We start from the raw sequence: 19,557 nt of genomic DNA, 5'->3' as shown, positions 1-19,557 counted from the left end.
GTTTTGTTTTAGGAAAGAACCTCCTGTTCATCGTGTTGAGGGATGGAACGGGTTTCCTGCAGTGTGTTCTCACTGATAAACTGGTAATAAACTTAAGCTAGTTATTATATGAGTGGCAAACTTTTAGACTGGAATTGACTTGCGTTATGGACATCAATTTATTGCCGAATTTCATTTACTGGCTGATCTACCACCATTAATCACCAGCTTCTGGTGAGCCATCAAAAAATCAAACATATCACTGAATTTCAGGTCAACAAGACTTTCGGTTTTATTGGATGAATAACTTGCTTTAAAGAAAGCTAGCTTTGCATTCAGAATGTAGATTCTTGAACAGCAAAAATCAAAGTGAATGTGTAATGACCATGCTGTGTGTTGTGTTTGCAGTGTCAGTGCTATAACGGCTTGGTGTTGTCTACTGAAAGCACGGTGGCTCTCTACGGAACAGTGAAGGAAGTTCCTGAGGGAAAACAGGTACTGTAGCAACCACAAGGACGTCTTTTCCCACGGCTTTCCTTTATACTGTTGGTAAAGTGTCTAAGGGGTTAAATAAATATATTTCACATTCAAATCAAAGGCATATCAAATTAAAGGCCATTCCAAATACAATGTTTATCCAAGTGAACAAGGCAGGTAATCCTTTGAATAATCAATTAAACAGAACAATAATAGCCATGTAAGCACCTGTATCCGATATATATATACACCGTTAAGGCATAACATTATGACCACCTTCCTAATTTTGTATTGGTCCGCCTTTTGCTGCCATAACAGCCCTGACCCATCGAGGCATGGAGTCTGACACCTTTCTATCAGAACCAGCATTAACTTCTTCAGCAAGTTGAGCTACAGTAGCTCGTCTGTTGGATCGGACCACAAGGGCCAGCCTTCGCTCCCCACGTGCGTCAGTGTGCCTTGGCTGCCCATGACCTTGTTGCCGGTTTACCACTGTTCCTTCCTTGGACCACTTTTGATAGACACTGACCACTGCAGACCGGGAACACCCCACCAGAGCTGCAGTTTTGGAGCTGCTCTGACCCAGTCGTCTAGCCATTACAATTTGGACCTTGTCAGACTTTGAGGATAAAATGTACACTTGCTGCCTAATGTATCCCACCCACTAATAAATAAATGGATGCATGGATGGATGGATGGATGGATGGATAGATAGACTGCAATTATTTTATTTTATTGTTTAGATTTGTGCACAAATCACTGATAAATGAATTGTCTCCTCCCAGGCTCCAGGTGGCCACGAGCTGCACTGCGATTTCTGGGAGCTGATCGGACTTGCTCCGGCCGGCGGCGCGGACAACCTGCTGAACGAGGAGTCCGACGTGGACGTTCAGCTGAACAACCGGCACATGATGATCCGCGGGGAAAACGTCTCCAAAATCCTGAGAGTGCGCTCTGCTGTTACACACTGCTTCAGGGAGCACTTCTTCAGCCGCGGCTACTACGAGGTCAGGACACGAAAAACGTCTCACTGGATAGCGCATAGGGCTGGGAATCTAATAGGCTATTATTATTTATTGGTATTTCTTCATTAGGATTGATTAGGGCTTTGCTTTAAGAAGTCATGGAATTCTCTTGATTGATTTTTCTTCTGTAATAACTTGAAAGGATTTTTTAAATACATTACAGATGTTTCCGCATCTGCTTTTTGGTTTACTTACCTTGCTTTATATATACTTCATCAGCTCTGTTTAAATGTTTGACTGGTGGTGTATATATTTAACCATAGTGTGCGTATATAAGAATGACTGACGTTGACGACTAAGAGACCTTCTCTGTCTGTGTGCAGATCACTCCTCCCACGCTGGTGCAGACCCAGGTGGAGGGCGGCTCCACCCTCTTCGGGCTGAATTATTTCGGCGAGCAGGCCTACCTGACGCAGTCGTCACAGCTGTACCTCGAGACGTGCATCCCGGCGCTTGGGGACACTTTCTGCATCGCTCAGTCGTATCGGGCTGAGCAGTCGCGAACACGCAGACACCTGTCTGAGTGAGTCCCACACACACACTGTACTGTATGTTTGTACACAGTGTACTCTGTTTGGTCAGAAATATAGTAGCTTGTTGGGCATCCTATTTCAAAAACAGCCAGTCTTCTGAAAAGTCTTCTCCCAAGACTTTGAAGTATGTATGTGGGACCGAAGGGCATTTCAGCTGGTCAGTAGGGCTGAGGTCAGGGCTCCGCTGGCCACTGAGGTTTCTTCAAGCTGAGCTTTTCTTCATGTCTTTATAGATCTTGCTTTGTACACAGGGGATACAGTCATGCTGGAACAGGAAAGGACATTTCCTAAACTATTGCTGCAAAGTTGGAAGCATGTAGAGCTCTCTAAATAGTCAATAGTCTAATGCAGTAGCCCACCACTGCTTAGATCTAAAGCTTGAGATCTTAAACTAGTGTGTGTCGACCTGGTGTTCAACAGACACAATTGGCTGTGTCTGAGGGAGGGAGGTTCCTGGACTGGGTTCACCTCTGCTGGCTGGTCGAGGCACCTGCATAAGAGTTCACAAAGCATCATAGTGTCTGTCTGTAAGTCATCTGGCTCTCTTTGTAACACCGCCCCTGGCAGGTGAATAGAAGCGGTGGGTTTGTGATAGTTTGCGTCTCTCTCCTCATTCAGTGCACTAGTGGTGTGAGCAGCAAATTTGAATACATTAGGAGGAAAGAGGACTGGGATTCAAACCCATAGTAATAAATGTCATTTTCATTAAAAATAGGTACACCCACATCGAGGCTGAATGTCCCTTCATGACCTTCGAGGACCTGCTGAACAGATTGGAGGATCTGGTGTGTGACGTTGTGGATCGAGTGCTGAAGTCTCCCGCTGCACAGCTGCTCTACGATATCAACCCCGTATGTCTTCTCACATCTCACTTATTCACACAATTAAATATTAATATTAATATCTCATTTGTGGACAAAAGTTTGTGGGCACCTACCAATGAGCTTGTTGGACGTCCCAGTTCAAAACCATGGCAATTCATAGCCATTGATTAATATTCTCCCTCCCTGAGGGACAGCCAACTGGCCAGATCTATAGCACTGTTTTGGGCTAGTATGTAATATCGCTGTGTTTTAATAAATTTAATAGTAAAAATTTGGTATTGGTGTCACCAGTGAAATCAAGCTGCTCAAACTCTTTACATCTATTTAGAATTTCAAGCCCCCAAAGAGGCCGTTCAAGAGGATGAACTACACCGAAGCCATCGAGTGGCTGAGAGAGCATGACGTTAAAAAAGATGACGGGACGTACTACGAGTTCGGAGAGGTTTGTGGACTTATCCGAGCAGTTTGTGATAAATCTCTGCAGTATATTTCTGCAGTTTCCTCTTGTCCAATTTCGATGTTCTAATAATTTTCTTTGTGCCATATTTCCATAGGATATCCCAGAAGCCCCTGAGAGGCTCATGACTGACACAATTAATGAGACCATCCTGCTGTGTCGCTTCCCGGCTGAGATTAAATCATTTTACATGCAGCGCTGCCCCGAGGATCGCCGCCTCACTGAATCGGTCAGGACAAAAAGATATTCTTAACATATCAAAACATGTTTACGTTGTTTGTTTACGTTGTATTCACTAGGGATGTAACGATACACTACCCACGATGCGATCCGATTCACGATACTGGGTTCCCGATACGATTTTTTTCCTGATTTTTTTTTTTTTTTAAACTGAAATTCAAGAAACAAAGGTTCCTTTTATTTATCTTAAAAAAATAAAATAAAATACTGTATTTGTAAACTATGCAAAACAACTTTAAATTAAGCCCAATTTGGCTGAAAAACCCCGAATTTGCCAACCAGGCATATAGCGCCAGTGACGTCAACAAGGCGAGGTGTATAGCGCCAGCGCCCTCTGCTGTTTAAAATGAATATCGATTCATTTTACATGTCGGATCGATTTGAATCGTGGAATTTTTGATCGGTTCTTAACTGTATTGTGGTGAATCGTTACATCCCTAGTATTTACTCATTTTCACTTATATGTTGACATATTTATGGCCATATGTTATTTGGGACTCAGATTAAAGTGCTGTTTAGCTAAAAGACATGATCAAGGACCCACCATATATTAGGTACACATACCTGCTACATACGTTCATTAATTATTTTATAAGCTACACCTACCGTACAGATACCCCTTCTATTATACCCCATATCCCAGTTATGTTATCCCAGGATCTGTGGTAAGATACGCTAATATCTGTATGACATGTCGTTACCATGTTAGTGTCAGTGCAGAGACACAGAATGGTCAGTAAGGGATGTTATGTATATTAAGAAAATACATGATTTGTTTATTAGCAGGACCGCCAAACACGACCAATAAATAATTTTATCGCTGTACTTTAGCTTATGGCCTCTGAAACTGTAGCTAACCTAACAACTTTACTCTTGGTACTGCTGATTAAACTCTCACACGTGAATTTAGACCTTTCCACTAATAAAGTGCGGCTGTGTGTTCAGGTTGACGTGTTAATGCCTAACGTTGGCGAGATCGTCGGGGGGTCGATGCGTATCTGGGATGCCGATGAGCTGCTGGAAGGCTACAAGAGAGAAGGCATCGACCCCACTCCCTACTACTGGTACACTGACCAGGTAAGTGTACGCATACAAACATCAGAATTCTAAACGCATATGAGCGTGATGTGCTCGGGCTTGACTAATGCTCGTTTCTGATTGGCTGGCAGGTATGCAATCATTCCTTATGTCGATTTTTTTTTTTTTTTTTGCGACCCGTCTTATCTGTAGAAGTTATAAATAGTTTGGAGTTACAGTTACTGGTTTGGGGTCTTCAAAACATGCACACACAGCTTAATTTTGCACTTTTGTATACTACAGAGGAAGTACGGCACATGTCCTCACGGCGGATACGGTCTCGGACTGGAACGGTTTCTCACCTGGCTTCTGAACAGACACCACATCCGTGACGTGTGCCTCTACCCACGCTTTATCCAGCGCTGCAGGCCCTGAACCCCCCACCCCCGAACCAAACCCAACGCACTTCGTACCTCTGCTCACTCTGCTTCGTCTTGCTGTCTTGAGGCAACACACAGGAAGGAAACAAAACTGCTATTGCATTGGCCTGGGCCATCAATACGTCTATATTTAGAGCTCCAATCACGTCGCTGTATGTAATATGAATCGAAATAATGGTCTGTTCAAATGCCAAAATTTCTGTGGGGTAATAAATGAATGTGATGCTGCTCGTGTCTGTTCTGCTTATTTTCTTGTATTGGGAAAATGACATTAATTAATAGATTAGGTATTTAATATGATCATAATTGACTGTATGAACACAGTGGTGCTGATGTACTTCTGGTAACTCTCCTGATCGCACCTGAGGGGGGTATATTCGCCTGCCCCATGACCCCTCCTATGTGTGCACCGTCCCTCTACCCTTTCTTATTTGCCCATACTTCAGTGGATTCGCACATGAGTCTGGATATCGCGCACAGAGAGACACGCACCGATCTCCATTCTCCTCTACCCACCCACCCTTCACTTATTATTCTGGTCTTTCCCACCCAGCAGACTGGAGGCCAATCTTGACTGCTGCAGGCACTGCCAATTGTGCCTGGTAGAGGGCGCCCAGCCGACCGGTAGCAGAGCTGAGATTCGAACCTGGGGAGTTCAGAATCCCAGCACTATTTGTAGCCGGTATTTTTTTTAAAAGAGGACCTTTGTTAGCCAGTGTCCGAGACAGGGCGGCGAATGTTCCATTAGTGGGAGATTTTCTCTCTTCCGGTCTCTACCTGGGATTTGGGAGAGGAGAGAGAGACCAGTGAAGGATGACACCAGGGCAAGGAGGCTGAAGCCATCCTTAAAGACCACGGCTACGCTTCACTAGGGGTTAGCTCTTGACGAAAATGTGTCGCAGCTGAGGGAACAAACTGAGAAGCTTACTACGAAGCAGTGTATGACATTCTTTCTGTTTAGTTGGCTAGGACAAAGACATTAGATTTTTTTTTACCAGGTACAGATTGGAGGTAGATGCACTAAAATATGTCAAGCTTACATGCTTTAATAATCCAACTAAGAGTGACCATTGCTAGTTAAGAGACGAGTAGGCTGAATACGAGCCCCAGAAGTAAAAGAGCTGGCTGTGTCGGAGGGCGAGTCTTCAGCTCTCCTCAGTCAGGGCAGGGGTGGCGCAAGTGGCACTCAAGAAAATTAGGAACTTCATATTGACCAAATGTTATTTTTTTATTTTTGTTTTTATTACCCATCAGAATCTGCAATTTTCTGAAAAGACAGAATAATACAATAGCAGGCACTAAAGCAAAACAAAACACATAATGACGTTGCCAGAAGTGCCCAAGACAGTATTTTTGTGACATCATTTTTAAAAAAAGAAGAGGGTGTTCACTGGGAGGTTGACGGGAAACAACCGTTGTACTAAATGCTGGAACTGACTGAAGATTGGAAGAGACACTCCACTGCATGAAGAGGAGATGATGAACCCAGAGAGACCTCCACTTGACTCCAAAAGCCAGAGCAGGATGAGCAGGTCCAAGATGACAGACGGCCTAGCATTCATCACTCTGACACGAGTCACTCTGTTCATCCACATCGTCTTCAGATTCTGATTCTGATTCCTCTTCTGCTTGTAATTCTATCTCCTCCTCTGCACCCTCCAGCTGTCTCACCTTACTCAATGCCCACCTCTTCCATTTGTAATACAGCTATTTAAAAAAAACATGGATGAGTTAGTCAATTAATTAAATGAATGAACTGAAGTACACCATATGGCCAAGACTATGAGGACACCTGATCATGAGCTTGTTGGACACCCCTAGTCTATCTGCAGCAAAATATCCTTCACTTATTTGGAAATATTAAATATGGAGTGTGTCTATTGGTAGGGGCTCTCATAACCAGGGCCCTCTAAAAATATGCCCCCCTCTTTCCTAGGACCCTTAATAGCCAGAAGCCGAAGTCAGAGCAGTGCCACAACGCCTCATCCATTTTCATAAGGGGCCCAAAAGCATGGCTAGGGCCCCCAAGAGGCCCTGGGGTCAAAGTCCCTAATAGTCAGAGGATCCTTAAAATGGAGGGCCCTCGGAAATAAAAATATATTGTATCATAAATGTTGATAGGCATCGCAAAATGTTTTGGGCCGGGGCCCCCTGACCTCAAGGGCCCCTGGGCGCTGGCCCCACTGGCCCGGTCAGTAATCCAGCCATGTCTAAAGGACCTAACTTTGTTCAAAAGAGCAACATCATGCTGGCCTGTTGCACTCAAATTAAAGGCTGCAAACCCTAAATTATTTGGAGAGGTGCCCACATACTTTTGGTCATATGGTGTAACTGGGCTGTAAAAAGTAAAGACTCTGTTAAGTACCAGGAAATTACTTCACCCAAAATATTACTCGTAGTACACTTGTTGATAAGGGTTAAATGGTTTTGGCCAGAAGACATTACAATACAGGGTTAAAGTATCTCAGAAACTGCAAGAGTTGCTCATAGGCACAGGCTACAAACCACCAAGAGGTTGTTGGACAGCTAAGACTCATTGATGCCAGAGGACATGAAAGCTGTGACATCTAGTATGAACCGACAGAAAGGCTACTGTGATGGTTGTTCATCCATCAGGTTCTCACATCTTTGCACAGAGCATTTGGACCTCTTTTAGATTGACCACAGTGTGTCCTGACCGAGGCTCCTTTTGCTTGGATGCCCAATGTGACCGGATGGCCAACTCTAGGAAAGTTCAAGGTTGTGTCAATACATATTCAGCTGCCACCAGAAGAATCCCCAGATCATAAGCAGCATTTGTTGTTCCATTAAACCTCCATTAAAATTGTTTGTACTGCTAATGACATATATATAACTGATTGAGGGTTAAAAGAACTGCTTGAATTGCTGGATTTAAAGAGTGGCTAAGAAAAGTAGCATGAAAAATGTACATTTTGTGAATTCGCTTACTGTCTGGCTACACGGAAGATGAAGAAATCCATAAACCACGACAAAACAGTAAAGAAACACCTCAATAAATATGGTGGTCTCAAGAAGCACTTTGTAGCTCGAAGGCATCTCATCTTGGGACTGAAACACATGCAAGACAAAGTTTGTTTATACAATAGGTATATAAATACAGCCAAGGAAAATGTGCTTAAAACCATGAATAGTTTAAAGAAATCAAGTTCATAATGATTTAAAAGAACACAATACTAAGATTTTAATGGTTCTAGGATCAACATCTGGTGGACTGGCCCCAACTTTCAATTCCACCTTCTTGGGATGCTGTCCACCAGCCTTTCACACTGCTGCTGGGTAACTTTATGCCACAAAAATTCAAACAGTGACCATCTATCTTCCATTAATCACATTCCACAGGTTTTCATTGTGGTTCAGCTCTAGAGCCTGACTATGACCTGACCTGGTGGTCCTCCATCCACACCTTGACTGACCTGGCTGTGTGGTATGGAGCATTGTCCTGCTGTAAAAATAATCCCTCGGGGTTGGGGATGGGTTTATTCCATGACACCCTTATGCCTTCCTGAAGTACCACAGAGCATCACTGATACTCCAACAAATTCAAATTCAAAGTGGGTGTGAGAAACTGTGACTTGTTTGCCTCTTTAGGTCTTCAGATCTAACCATTAAATGACCAGGTATTGGGCCAGGCTAAAAATTGGAGCAATTACCTTATTCCAGTCATCTACGGTCCAATCTTTATGGAAATTTGCAAATTTCAGACTTCTGCTTGACCTTGTGCTTATGCAATTATGTGATTCCTATTTATAACCCATTTGTCAGTCTAAAGGGACAGACATGATTGGCTATGTCTGAGGAAATAGGGTATAAGGCCCCGCGATGGATTGGCGTCCTGTCCAGGGTGTGTTACTGCATTGCACCCGGTGATTCCAGGGAAGCCGGACCTATACCGTGACCCTTACCAGAGTAAAGCAATAGTAATAAATGAAATGAAATAAATAATGTATGTAGATTTCCTTGAGCCTTATGATTTATTCCTAAATAATAAACTCGAAATATAGTACTAAGTTGCCAAATTGGATAATTTAGCAAGTTATTACTTTATAAATTGGTGGTTATTGAACATGAGTAGATCGAGAACACCCAATTCTTGCTCCTCCGAAGGCTAAGAAAACACACAACACACTGTTAGATGGATTTACTTAATAAACTGGAAGCTCATTGTATATGTAAACCTCAGGCATTTATGGGGATAGATCCAATACTACTCACATCTCCTGAACTTGCTTGAAGAACAGAGGGAAAGACTGCAAACCCAGTGGGTTCATTCCACTGTTGTTCCTCAGCAATTTCTTAAACAAAATGCACAGAAAATAGTCATTACAGCATAATAACTCTTAATTAGCACTGATGTTTATCTGACATACAAAAGTTACTTGAATTAAAAGTGATGTGAAAGAGTAACGTCCCAGTTTCTGCTTGCCTTTGCCTTGGTGTATTTCTCAGACTGAATGATTTTAGTTTTTAATCAAAGGGGTCAATGCCTGTGTCACATCTGGAACAAAATTATTGGCCATTTGATCACTTAATTAACCAGCACTGAATTGCTCTGATGTTTTAAATTCTTTTTTTACTTTGCATTTTACTTTTAATGCAATTTAATCTAAATGTTTAAATATGCAGTATTTCTTTTTCTCTTTTTCTCCGAATTTTTCTTCTAATTTTCTCCCCTAATCTTGTCGTATCCAATTACCCTGATTGCGTTACGCTTCAGCTCCACCGATACAATCCTCCACTGCTGACTGAGGAGCCTCGCAACTGAGGAGCTTCGCAACTGACACACGCCCACTCCAACACGTGATCAGTCCTGACTGTACAAGGTGAGTTCATGTGCCGATCAGCCTTGTGCATGAAGAGCCACACCCTGATCAGCATTATTCCCCAGTCTGCGCATGCACCATCAATCAGCCAGTAGAGGTCGTAATTGCACCAGTTTTGAGGAACCCTGGTCCGGTTTACCCACCCTGTGAACAACAGATGGCAGAGCTGAGATTCGATTCGATGTATTCAAGATCCCAGCTCTGGTGTGCTAGCGTATTTTACCGCTGCGCCACCTGAGCGGCTAAATACGCAGTATTTTTAATAAAACATCTATAGCTATAGCTGAAAAAGGTTGTGACCAGGGTTTGAGCAATCTACAAGATTTTTTCTGCTATTAATTAATTAATTTAATTCGCTCATTTATTGTCTGTTTTACCACCCTGATTGCACTACTGACTGGGGAGCTTCTCAACTGACAAACGCCTTCTCTGACACGTGAGCAGTACCGACTGCATCTTTTCACCTGCATGTTAGTATACGAATCCGCTTTGTGTACGGAGAGCCACACCCTGATCAATGCATTATCCCTTGACTCAATCAATCAATCAGCAGAGGTCATAATTGCTCCAGTTATGAAGAACCCTGGTCCGGCTCGTCCCCCCCTGTGAACAACAGCCAATCATTGCTCATGCAGCTACCCAACCTGCCGGATTGGATGACACACTTGTGATATTTTGCCATTTTTTTGTTTTTTTTTATGTATTTTATTTGCAATTTAATGCAATTCATATTTTGTTATTAGAAAAACAAAAGAAATAGACTGTTTCCCTTTTGGCTTAAAGGTACATATTCTGAATACTACCTTTATAAAAAATTTGGCAGTTCAGCAGAGCCAATGCACCTGCAGCCGATGTGAAACAGTGAACTATGCAATCGGATGCATGTGGATTATTATGTAGCCCTTAGATAGAAGAACTACAGAGCATCTGATCTAAATACTTACCAAGCCGTTGTAAAATGTTGATCCTTTTGCCATTTGCTAAAACAGATCATAAACAGGCATTAATTAATGTGTAATGGTGCATAGTGTCCAATAAGCATTTATATTTAATTCATCAATAAAGTAGTTTAATTAAATACCTGTATATAAATACAAATGATTTTATAGTAATAAAAAGGGCTAAAATAAAAGTACAGTTCAGTAAGGTCACTATGTTCTATGTGATTATGTATTAACAGTGGTCATCAAATCTCCAATACGCTTCAGGGTATACAAACACTTCTGCATTTATAGACTATAAAGTCAAAGGAAGGTGGAAAGCCCTTAGAATCATTGAGTTCAAATGTTCCAGCTATGTTATGCTTCTAAACTGTATTGTGGTAATACTGTAGTTTGGGAAATAGCTTTTCCTGTTCTTCTCTGACTCCTGTACATAAAGTGATGTCCATAACAGATGGTTTGGTAATTTGGGTGTGAAGGAACTCCAGTGGCCTGCATAGTGTCCTGATTTTACATGGATAGGCACATCAGAAGAACAAAAGAGTGGAGGCTGTTATAGCATGCCCATGGTTTTGGAATAGGATACCCAAGCTTATGGTCAGGTGACCATAAACAGGGATATTTTACAGCAGGGTTTTATTCCGGATGAGAAAAGATATTGACTATGTGGATGGGCTGAGTGGAATGTCTGTGGTTTGTCTTTCTTCTGTTGCACAGATAACAGGTATGAATATTTATGTAAATATTTATGTGATTTGTACTGTACTATATATGCTTTAGATTTTATCTATTCCTCCTCCAGCCTTCTATCAGTAGACAGTTTTAACAGCTACTTTCTAACCCTTGCGTAATTGTTTGAATAATTGTATTACATAGAAAATGTCCTAATATTTAAATCAACTTACCCATAATACTGTGTTAATGTCTATTAACAAGGTTAAGCAGAAATGACTGCGGATTCCAACCTCCAACTGTACATTTGATCGTGGACAACCATGGAAACCTAGGCTGCCATGGCAACAGTAGCATTAAGGTAACTTGCCAACCCAGTAAATTGAGCTTAAATATTTAATAAATTAATCTACTTTTATTATTTTATGAGTTCCTAAGACAACTACAGTCATTTTAAGTTGATTTTACATCATTAACATTAACATAATTTATTTATTAGGATTTATAACGTCATGTTTTTAAACAAGATTCATCCGTTTACAAGTTTTATGTCAAACACAGTCATGAACAATTCACCTCACTTGTGGGAGGAAACCGGAGCTCCCGGAGAAAACCCACACTGACACGGGGAGAACATGCAAACTCCACACAGAAACATTTAACATAATCACAACAAAATCAGTAACATTTATCAGACATTTTTATCCCCAGCAACTAACAAGTCTTATTAAATACAATCCAAACAGTTGAGGGTTCGAGATGTTTATTAATTAGAGGCTTGCTTAAGGGCCCAACAGTGTCAACCTGACAGTGCTAGTTCAGTGCATTGCTACACTACCACTACCAGAGTAGCTGAAGGAAGCCTTTGCACACACAGGGTAAACCATGCACTAGTCCTTAACAGACAAAAGAAAAAGGGTATAGTTCTGCATGGTGGTAAACTAGGTGCAACATCAGCCCTGAGGACCTGGATTGTATACTTGTCATTCACTTTGGCAGTCTGTAAGGAGTTCTCTGATAATAAGGTTACGTCCAACCTCCCAAAAAAAAATACAGAAGGTGGGCTGGCTGTTTTAGATTGCTCTTAGGGGCAGTGATAGCTCAGTGGTTAAGGTACTGGACTAGTAATCAGAAGGTTGCTGGTTCAAGCCTCACCACCACCAAATTACCACTGTTAGGCCCCTGAGCAAGGCCCTTAACCCTCAATTGCTCAAAATTGTAATCGTAATTGTAAGTCGCTTTGGATAAAAGCGTCTGCTTAATGCTGAAAATGTAAATGTGTGAGTGAACTTGTAAATGAGTGTTGCTGGTGGCCCGTCCAGGGTGTATTGCTGCCTGTGACCAGTTCCCTGAGCAAGATCGAAGCCCTTGTTGCAAATGAATAAACAAATGAATGAAAACCAGCCTACAGAAGGACACGCATAACCCACCAAGCTCGTAAATTTACAACGATTGTCTTTCACTTTTGCTATTATTTACAGTTACTCGTCACATGTCCGGTCGTTTTGGTCACGGCAATACCGGTTCTGGGTTTCTGATTGGTCTGTGTCACACATGACGTCACGGGAAGACGGTAGAGTGTACGGTTGGTGAGACTAGGGCTGATCAGTATTGTGTAGCTGTGTCACTTTGTCACTTCTGTTTATTCATCGATTTGACACATTTGTTAAAATGGTCGGGGTGAAAGTAATCGGCAGTGATTCGGAGTTCCAGCCTGAACTGAGCGGTGCCGGATCCAGACTGGCCGTAGTTAAGTTCACAATGGCGGGGTGAGTGATGAGCTATAGTTCGCTAAGGGCCTAATGTAGCGCTACTTCGGTTGTGTTCCAATATATGTATATTTCTAAAAGTAGGATGACTCAGTGGACACCGTTTGTGTGTTTGCTGTACTGTCTTAAGTGCACTTTATAGTGCAGTAGGTGCGGTTTGGAACACAACCTTAATATTATCGCGCAGCTTGTTTGAAGTGCCTGTTAGCTTAGCGTGGCAAAATGGTTAGCATTAGCACCAGCGTTCAGCTTTCACTTTTGTGTATTAAATAGCCTTAGCGTTCACTAGTTTATTCTTTCTTGTTATAAATGCAGATACACAAGTACTAAATATGTTACCCTGTGTTGGCTACACCAGCTAACTTAGGCTTTGCCGGTGTATTGACTGCTAACTGTGTATGACTTAGCACTTTAGCCTAGCTAGTAAAAACCTCAAAGCCTGAGGCATGATATAACCAGCTGAGCATATGCTTCGTGCTTTACAAAATATCTATTAATTATTTCTGTGACAGGTGTCGACCATGTGTCGGAATAGCTCCAGCTTTCAACACGCTCAGCAACAAGTATCCACAGGTTGTTTTCCTTGAAGTCGATGTCCATGTTTGTCAGGTGAGCAATTATTCATACAAGAACCACAACAGTGTTCCGTACACATCTTTACAGACTTCTTATTTTGGTTTTCTGGCCACACAGCAGCTTGACAAGTGGGTACAGTCTCTGGAGAGGTTCTTTACTGTATTTTTATTTCTGATTACTTTCATTTAGACTGGTCAAATTCGAAATAAAGGTCAATATGAACTGGCTGACTCTCAGTATGGGCGTAACAGAAAGCCATACAGTAGGCAAAATGCAGTGAGAGTAGGGCTGATCAATGCTAGCCACACTAAAACTTATTTTTTAGTAAAGAGAACCACTTCATACGTGTGACATTCATTACACTTATTACAGAAATGAGCTGTAAAGTATGGTGCATGGTTTCCAGTATACATTTCTATTCTCCGAAATGGTGCAGCACAGAAAATTAAAGCTGATCAATAACTGTACAAAACTCAGACAGTAAAATCTGGATTTATACACATTTAGCGGGAGGCACGGTGGCAAGAAAGTCCTGGGTTCAATCCCCAGGTGGGGCGGTCCGGGTCCTTTCTGTGTGGATTTTGCATGTTCTCCCCGTGTCCGTGTGGGTTTCCTCGGGAGCTCCGGTTTCCTACAGTCCAAAGGCATGCAGTGAGGTTAACTGGAGATACAAAATTGTCCATGACTGTGTTTGACATTAAACTTGTGAACTGATGAATTTTGTGTAACCAGTAACTACCGTTTCTGTCATGAGTGTAACCAAAGCAGGTAAAACATGACATTAAAATCCTAATAAATAAATAAATATAGACATTTAGCTCCTGTATGAGAACACATACTTTATTTTTGCCTGTGTGTTAAGTTAGAAGCACCCAGTATCTACCCCAAACGCAGTACTGTAACTGTCCTGATAATGCAACAGACTAGAGGAGACAATCGGCCTTAAACCGCTTATTATTATTACTAAAATATATGCAAACCTTTAGTTTTACATCTTTCTTGTGTCTGCATTCAATTCAGGCCATCAGGCAGCAAGCACCAAGTTCTGTTTTTACATCAAGGTGCAATGTTTTCTCTGAATAATTATTGCTTGTTAATTAAATGTTCCTGTTTTAAGAGCATTCCTTTTCACCAGTCAGTCTTACCTTGTGTTGGTGGTGTTCATCTTTGAGCCTGTTAGACGTGTATCAGAATTATAGTTGTTTTCTTTTTTCTTTTACAGTGTGTTTGGGCATTTTTCTGACGGCATCCACACAATTTATAACTATCAGATTGACCTGTTGGGCTAAAGGCATACAGAGAGTAACAATCGTCTTGTGGATAGATATCACATTTCCAAAAAAAGAGCAGTAACTGTTTGCCAGCTGTTTTGAAATAGTATGTTTACAGAAGAGCTAATGTCCATGATGCAACAAGGTAGCAGCATGACTAAGCATTATAAAGCACTTTTAGCATCTTTCTACCAATACTGCAACAGAGGAACAGACGCTTAACAGGAGTTTGTTGACGGACACCAAAACAGTGTTGCTCAACGTTAGAAAGTAAAAGAAAATGCAGCAGAGCAGAACAGGCAGTTTGGGGTATGCTCTATGAGAAACAGGTGCAGGTCTTTGTAAATCTTACTATGTATCCTTCACTGTTCTGGAAATGCATTCCACAAGACTCTGGAGTGCGTCTGGGAATTTGACCATTCATTTATAAAAAGCATTTGTCTGGCCATACACTGATGTGTTGATAATGTCTGTCTTCTCTTGTGTAATATGTAAAGTACTGTGACACTGCAATTTCCTTCGGGAAGTCTTATCTTATGTTGTAACGAGGAGGCTGTACTCGCAGTCTGTGGGGAAAATACCAGAGTTCCCAATTACAAGAACAAATGCAAATTCCCTGCCAGGCTTTAGAAAACTGATGTATTCCCTTGAAAACATTAAATAATACCAGCACTGTTGTTTTCTTGCAGGGTACAGCAGCAGCCAACAACATCTCTGCCACGCCGACATTCCTGTTTTTCCGAAACAAAGTACGAGTGGATCAGTATCAGGGAGCCAACGCAGCAGGTCTTGAGGACAAAATCAAACAGCACGTGGAGAATGATCCAGGAAGCAACGAGGACTCTGACATTCCTAAAGGATATGTGAGTGCACAAGAGCAGTGGTTCTCAAATCCCTGGGCGTCTGTGAAGTGGTGTCAGGGGGTTGGAAATTAGATGTTGAAATAAGCCAACAGTACACACATTAATTATTAATGCTTTTTTATTATTATTAATGAATAATTTGCCTTGTTCAAATAGCCAGATAAGCAAACATTGAGTAATATCTGAAATTACCAAACAGACTGTGGATTCAGTTTGTCACAAATGGCACTTAAAGACTTATGATTTATTTCATTTATCATCTATTTTAATGTCATAATGCTGTAGCCCCCTGGATCACATTCCAGCCAAAAAATGACCAAAATGACAGGACATGGGTCACAGAGAAAAATAATACTAATTCAATGAACGCATTTTACTAGGCACAAACATGAAATAAACTTGTACACGAATGCCACCCTGTGGAGGCTTTATGTTACATTGTGTAAACCACAGTAGGACCAGATTGCCACAATTTGTATTAATTAAGGATATTTCGTTTTGATGCATTGTTTGTGTTGCTTGGGTCGTGGTAAAAATCATGGGCAAAATGTGGGTCACTTGAAAAAAAAAGTCTGAAAAACCCTGCTGTAGTCCACTGTACTTCAACTTTAGCTTTTTTGACTCACAAAGGGGTCCTTGGCTTTCAAAAAGTTTTAAGAACCACTGCACTAGAGACAGTATAGTAAAAAAACACCCAAAGTCACTATCTGTGCGTCTTGATTGTATTGGTACTGACTGGCCATGTTCATACAGATGGATCTTATGCCGTTTGTGCATAAAGCCGGGTGCGAGTGTCTTAACGAGAGCGATGACTGCGGTTTCAACAACTGTTTAATCAAGGACTCATCCTACCTGGAGTCAGACTGCGACGAACAGGTAAGGAGTGTTGGCTTGTCAGTTTGTCACATACACAGTCATACACTGTACAACTGGCAGTGAAATGCTTTTGTGACTGCTTGGCCACATTAGTAATTATACAACATTGAAGCAATCTTATAAGATAAGAATATAAACCAAACGTTTTTGCTTCTTCGCTTGTTATCTTGACTTTGCCTAAATTATATTTTGACAAATTAGGCTTCCCATGAATCGTTTGTGGTCAGAATGATTAGCATGAGATTAGTCAACGTCTTTTTTTTCAGTATTAATAATTTCTTGTTCTTGTTGCTTGCAGCTGCTCATCACAATTGCCTTCTCTCAGCCTGTAAAGCTTTTCTCTATGAAGCTTCTGTCTTCAGATTTGGGTAAGAGGTTCATTCATCTATGCGTTAATGAGGGGGTTGAAAATTCCCTTACCTTGGAGTTTGTTTAAAGATATGAAATGATCTTGAGTTCTGAAAGCCACACAGTCTCAGTAACACTATAATCTAGATCAGTGTTTCTTAGCCTGGCATCCAGGAAATACATATATACAGTAATAGGAGAAAACACTGAAGAACAGTATTACTTTTTATTTTTTTATTTTTATTGTAATCAGTCTTTACCTTCCTGTTTCTATCTATTCGTTTCTTCTACCTGCTCAGCTCAGGCACCAAAGTGTGTAAAGATCTTCATTAACCTGCCTCACTCTATGGACTTCGACGACGCCGAGAGGAGCGAAGCAACACAAACCCTGGAGCTTTCAGAGGAAGACTGCAAAGACGACGGCCTCGTCTCGCTCAGATACGTCAAATTTCAGAACGTCAACAGTGTCACTGTGAGTTAAAGAGTTTCCTTTAAGTTTTTAAGTACAGTAAGGCAAGAGATTTTGGGACATATAGTCAGTAATACATTTTAGTGCCTGTACTAAGACAGTGCAGTATCTCTAAAACATTAATGCAATCAGTTGCCCAAGGTGCCAAATTACTGTTTACTGATAAAAACCTTTCTTTTTTGGGTAGTTTTTGAATTAAACTCTCTAATTAAAATGTGAAGCCTTTAGCCACCAGCAGTTAACATGCCTAAATTATGCCGTTTATGTTCTTTCCTTATAAGCTCCTGTTGGAAAAGCAATGCCCTCTAGTGGTAGGGATTTGATTAACAACGTTTACTCTTGGCTCGCATGTTTTCAGCTCTTCATCAAGTCAAACCAAGGCGACGAGGAAACGACGAAGGTGAACTACCTGACGTTTATAGGAACCCCAGTGCAGGCCACCAACATGAACGACTTCAAACGGGTAATACTCTTTTATATAATACTCATCATATCATTTTGGGTGTGTTTGGAGGAACCGGTGGTGTTAATCATGGCTGTGTTTGTGTTTTTGTGAACTTCAGGTTGTAGGAAAGAAGGGGGAGAGCCACTGAGTCAAAAATAACTGGACGATCCCACACAAATACACACACAAGTGCGCTGGAACTGTTCCATAGCTCTCATCGGAGAGAGTGAAAAATAATGGTAACGAAAGAGGGATAAATAACAATCTGTACATTTTTATCTACTTATACATCCAAAACGAACCTGTAAATAAAGTGAATCCTTTTTCAAAGGCAGTGTGACTCTGGGAGTCTTTGTTCTTTATACTTCTGCTCCCAATCAGCTTCCAGTTTGGCACTTGGGTGGTGGGGTGGTACATTGTGCTAGCCCACTATTGCACCAATTTAGGGTGTGTATCCCATGTGGACATGACTGGCTATGTCTAAGCCAAGGGGAATAGAATGGCTGAGGCCCTGTGATGGATTGGCGGCGTGTCTGTGGCAGTGTTACTGCAATGCACACAATCATTCTAGGGAAGCTGCACCTCTGCAGCCTTGACCAGCATAAAGTTGGGAAAACATTAAAACCCAGAGCTCAAAATCAAGGTTCTGGAAGTGCATTAAATGGTCAAAAGTATGTGCACACTCCTTCTAATGAAACCTGTAGGTGTTTACCCACACCCTTTGCTAACAGGTGTATACAATCAGTTATATAAAATAAATAAATAATAACGGTTTCCAACTTTGTGCCAGTAGTTTCCTGTTTTGGCATGAACGTGGCCCTGTGGACAAAGGCCCATGATGTTGGTGACGACCAATATTAAGAGCTTTGAGATAAACTGCAATATCATTGGGTGTCTGACCCTACAAAATGCCCATTTGACTGATTAGACACAGATTCCCATAAACACACTCTTAAATCTGTGTTTTTACAAGAGGGGACTTAACACCTTATTTATTTTTCTCCCAATTTAGTCATATCCAATTACCTGATTGCATTATGCTTTCTCTCTACTGATGTTGATCTCCACCCTGGTTGAGGAGAGCCTCCGACGTGCAGTAGCCGACTGCATCTTTTCACCTGCACGAGGCGAGTTCATACGCGGATCAGCTTTGTGCACAGGGAGCCACACCCTGATCAATGCATTATTCCTTGACTCTGTGCAGGCACCATCAATCAGCCAGCAGAGGTCATAATTGCATCGGCTATGAGGTCCCGCCCGGCACCCTGCACTGTACACAAACAGCAGCCAATCGTTGTTCATGTAGGTGCCCAGTTCCGAAACGACGAGTTCGAAATGTCAGCTCTGGTGTGCTAGAGTGTTTTACCTGAGCGCCTCCAACTCCTTATTAATGCTAATGGGTTTTGAATGCAATATCCGACAAGCTTGGGTCAGGTGTCTACTTACTTTGGGCATGTAGTGTAAATGCCATGCTTCATATTCACCAGCTCATTT

At 41.6% G+C, this 19,557-nt stretch overlaps 2 protein-coding genes and 1 long non-coding RNA gene across 4 annotated transcripts in view; 2 read left to right on the top strand and 1 right to left on the bottom strand.

Annotated features, from left to right (window-relative positions):
- nars1 (asparaginyl-tRNA synthetase 1) overlaps positions 1-5,220 on the top strand; it is a 33,391-nt gene extending 28,171 nt beyond the window's left edge. The window contains exons 13-21 of the mRNA XM_063011031.1: positions 13-83; positions 388-474; positions 1,242-1,463; positions 1,805-2,004; positions 2,730-2,865; positions 3,167-3,280; positions 3,393-3,524; positions 4,481-4,612; positions 4,856-5,220. Coding sequence (XP_062867101.1) covers positions 13-83; positions 388-474; positions 1,242-1,463; positions 1,805-2,004; positions 2,730-2,865; positions 3,167-3,280; positions 3,393-3,524; positions 4,481-4,612; positions 4,856-4,987 — 1,226 coding nt within the window. The 3' untranslated portion in view covers positions 4,988-5,220. The remainder of the gene's footprint in view (positions 1-12; positions 84-387; positions 475-1,241; positions 1,464-1,804; positions 2,005-2,729; positions 2,866-3,166; positions 3,281-3,392; positions 3,525-4,480; positions 4,613-4,855) is intronic.
- A 7,787-nt stretch (positions 5,221-13,007) lies between these two features.
- Positions 13,008-18,397, top strand: txnl1 (thioredoxin-like 1). The gene is made up of 8 exons (XM_063011725.1): positions 13,008-13,215; positions 13,728-13,824; positions 15,752-15,925; positions 16,679-16,801; positions 17,100-17,169; positions 17,449-17,621; positions 17,977-18,081; positions 18,182-18,397. Exons 1-8 carry the CDS (start codon positions 13,118-13,120, stop codon positions 18,209-18,211), a joined length of 870 nt encoding a protein of 289 aa, XP_062867795.1. The 5' UTR covers positions 13,008-13,117; the 3' UTR covers positions 18,212-18,397.
- LOC134330548 (uncharacterized) lies at positions 13,937-15,112 on the bottom strand. 2 transcript variants are annotated; one of them, XR_010015014.1, is made up of 2 exons: positions 14,937-15,112; positions 13,937-14,452 (listed from the first exon to the last, which is right to left on the bottom strand). It is a non-coding gene; the product is annotated as an uncharacterized LOC134330548 (long non-coding RNA). The 2 variants fall into 2 exon arrangements; XR_010015015.1 differs by having other exon boundaries at positions 13,937-14,422.
- Positions 18,398-19,557: the final 1,160 nt, after the last annotated feature.

This window comes from Trichomycterus rosablanca, chromosome 16, assembly GCF_030014385.1.
Source record: "Trichomycterus rosablanca isolate fTriRos1 chromosome 16, fTriRos1.hap1, whole genome shotgun sequence".
Classification (NCBI taxonomy): domain Eukaryota; kingdom Metazoa; phylum Chordata; class Actinopteri; order Siluriformes; family Trichomycteridae; genus Trichomycterus; species Trichomycterus rosablanca.
Note: the sequence above shows the minus strand (reverse complement) of the source record. Positions and strands in the feature narration are given on the sequence as shown.

What these genes read in the sequence shown, in the direction of transcription:
- txnl1 (XM_063011725.1), top strand. Translation starts at nt 13,118, where the DNA reads ATGGTCGGGGTGAAAGTAATCGGCAGTGATTCGGAGTTCCAGCCTGAA. An exon ending in GTTAAGTTCACAATGGCGGG is followed by an intron (nt 13,216 to 13,727) that starts GTGAGTGATGAG and finishes TTTCTGTGACAG; the next exon opens with GTGTCGACCATGTGTCGGAA. An exon ending in CTGACATTCCTAAAGGATAT is followed by an intron (nt 15,926 to 16,678) that starts GTGAGTGCACAA and finishes ATGTTCATACAG; the next exon opens with ATGGATCTTATGCCGTTTGT.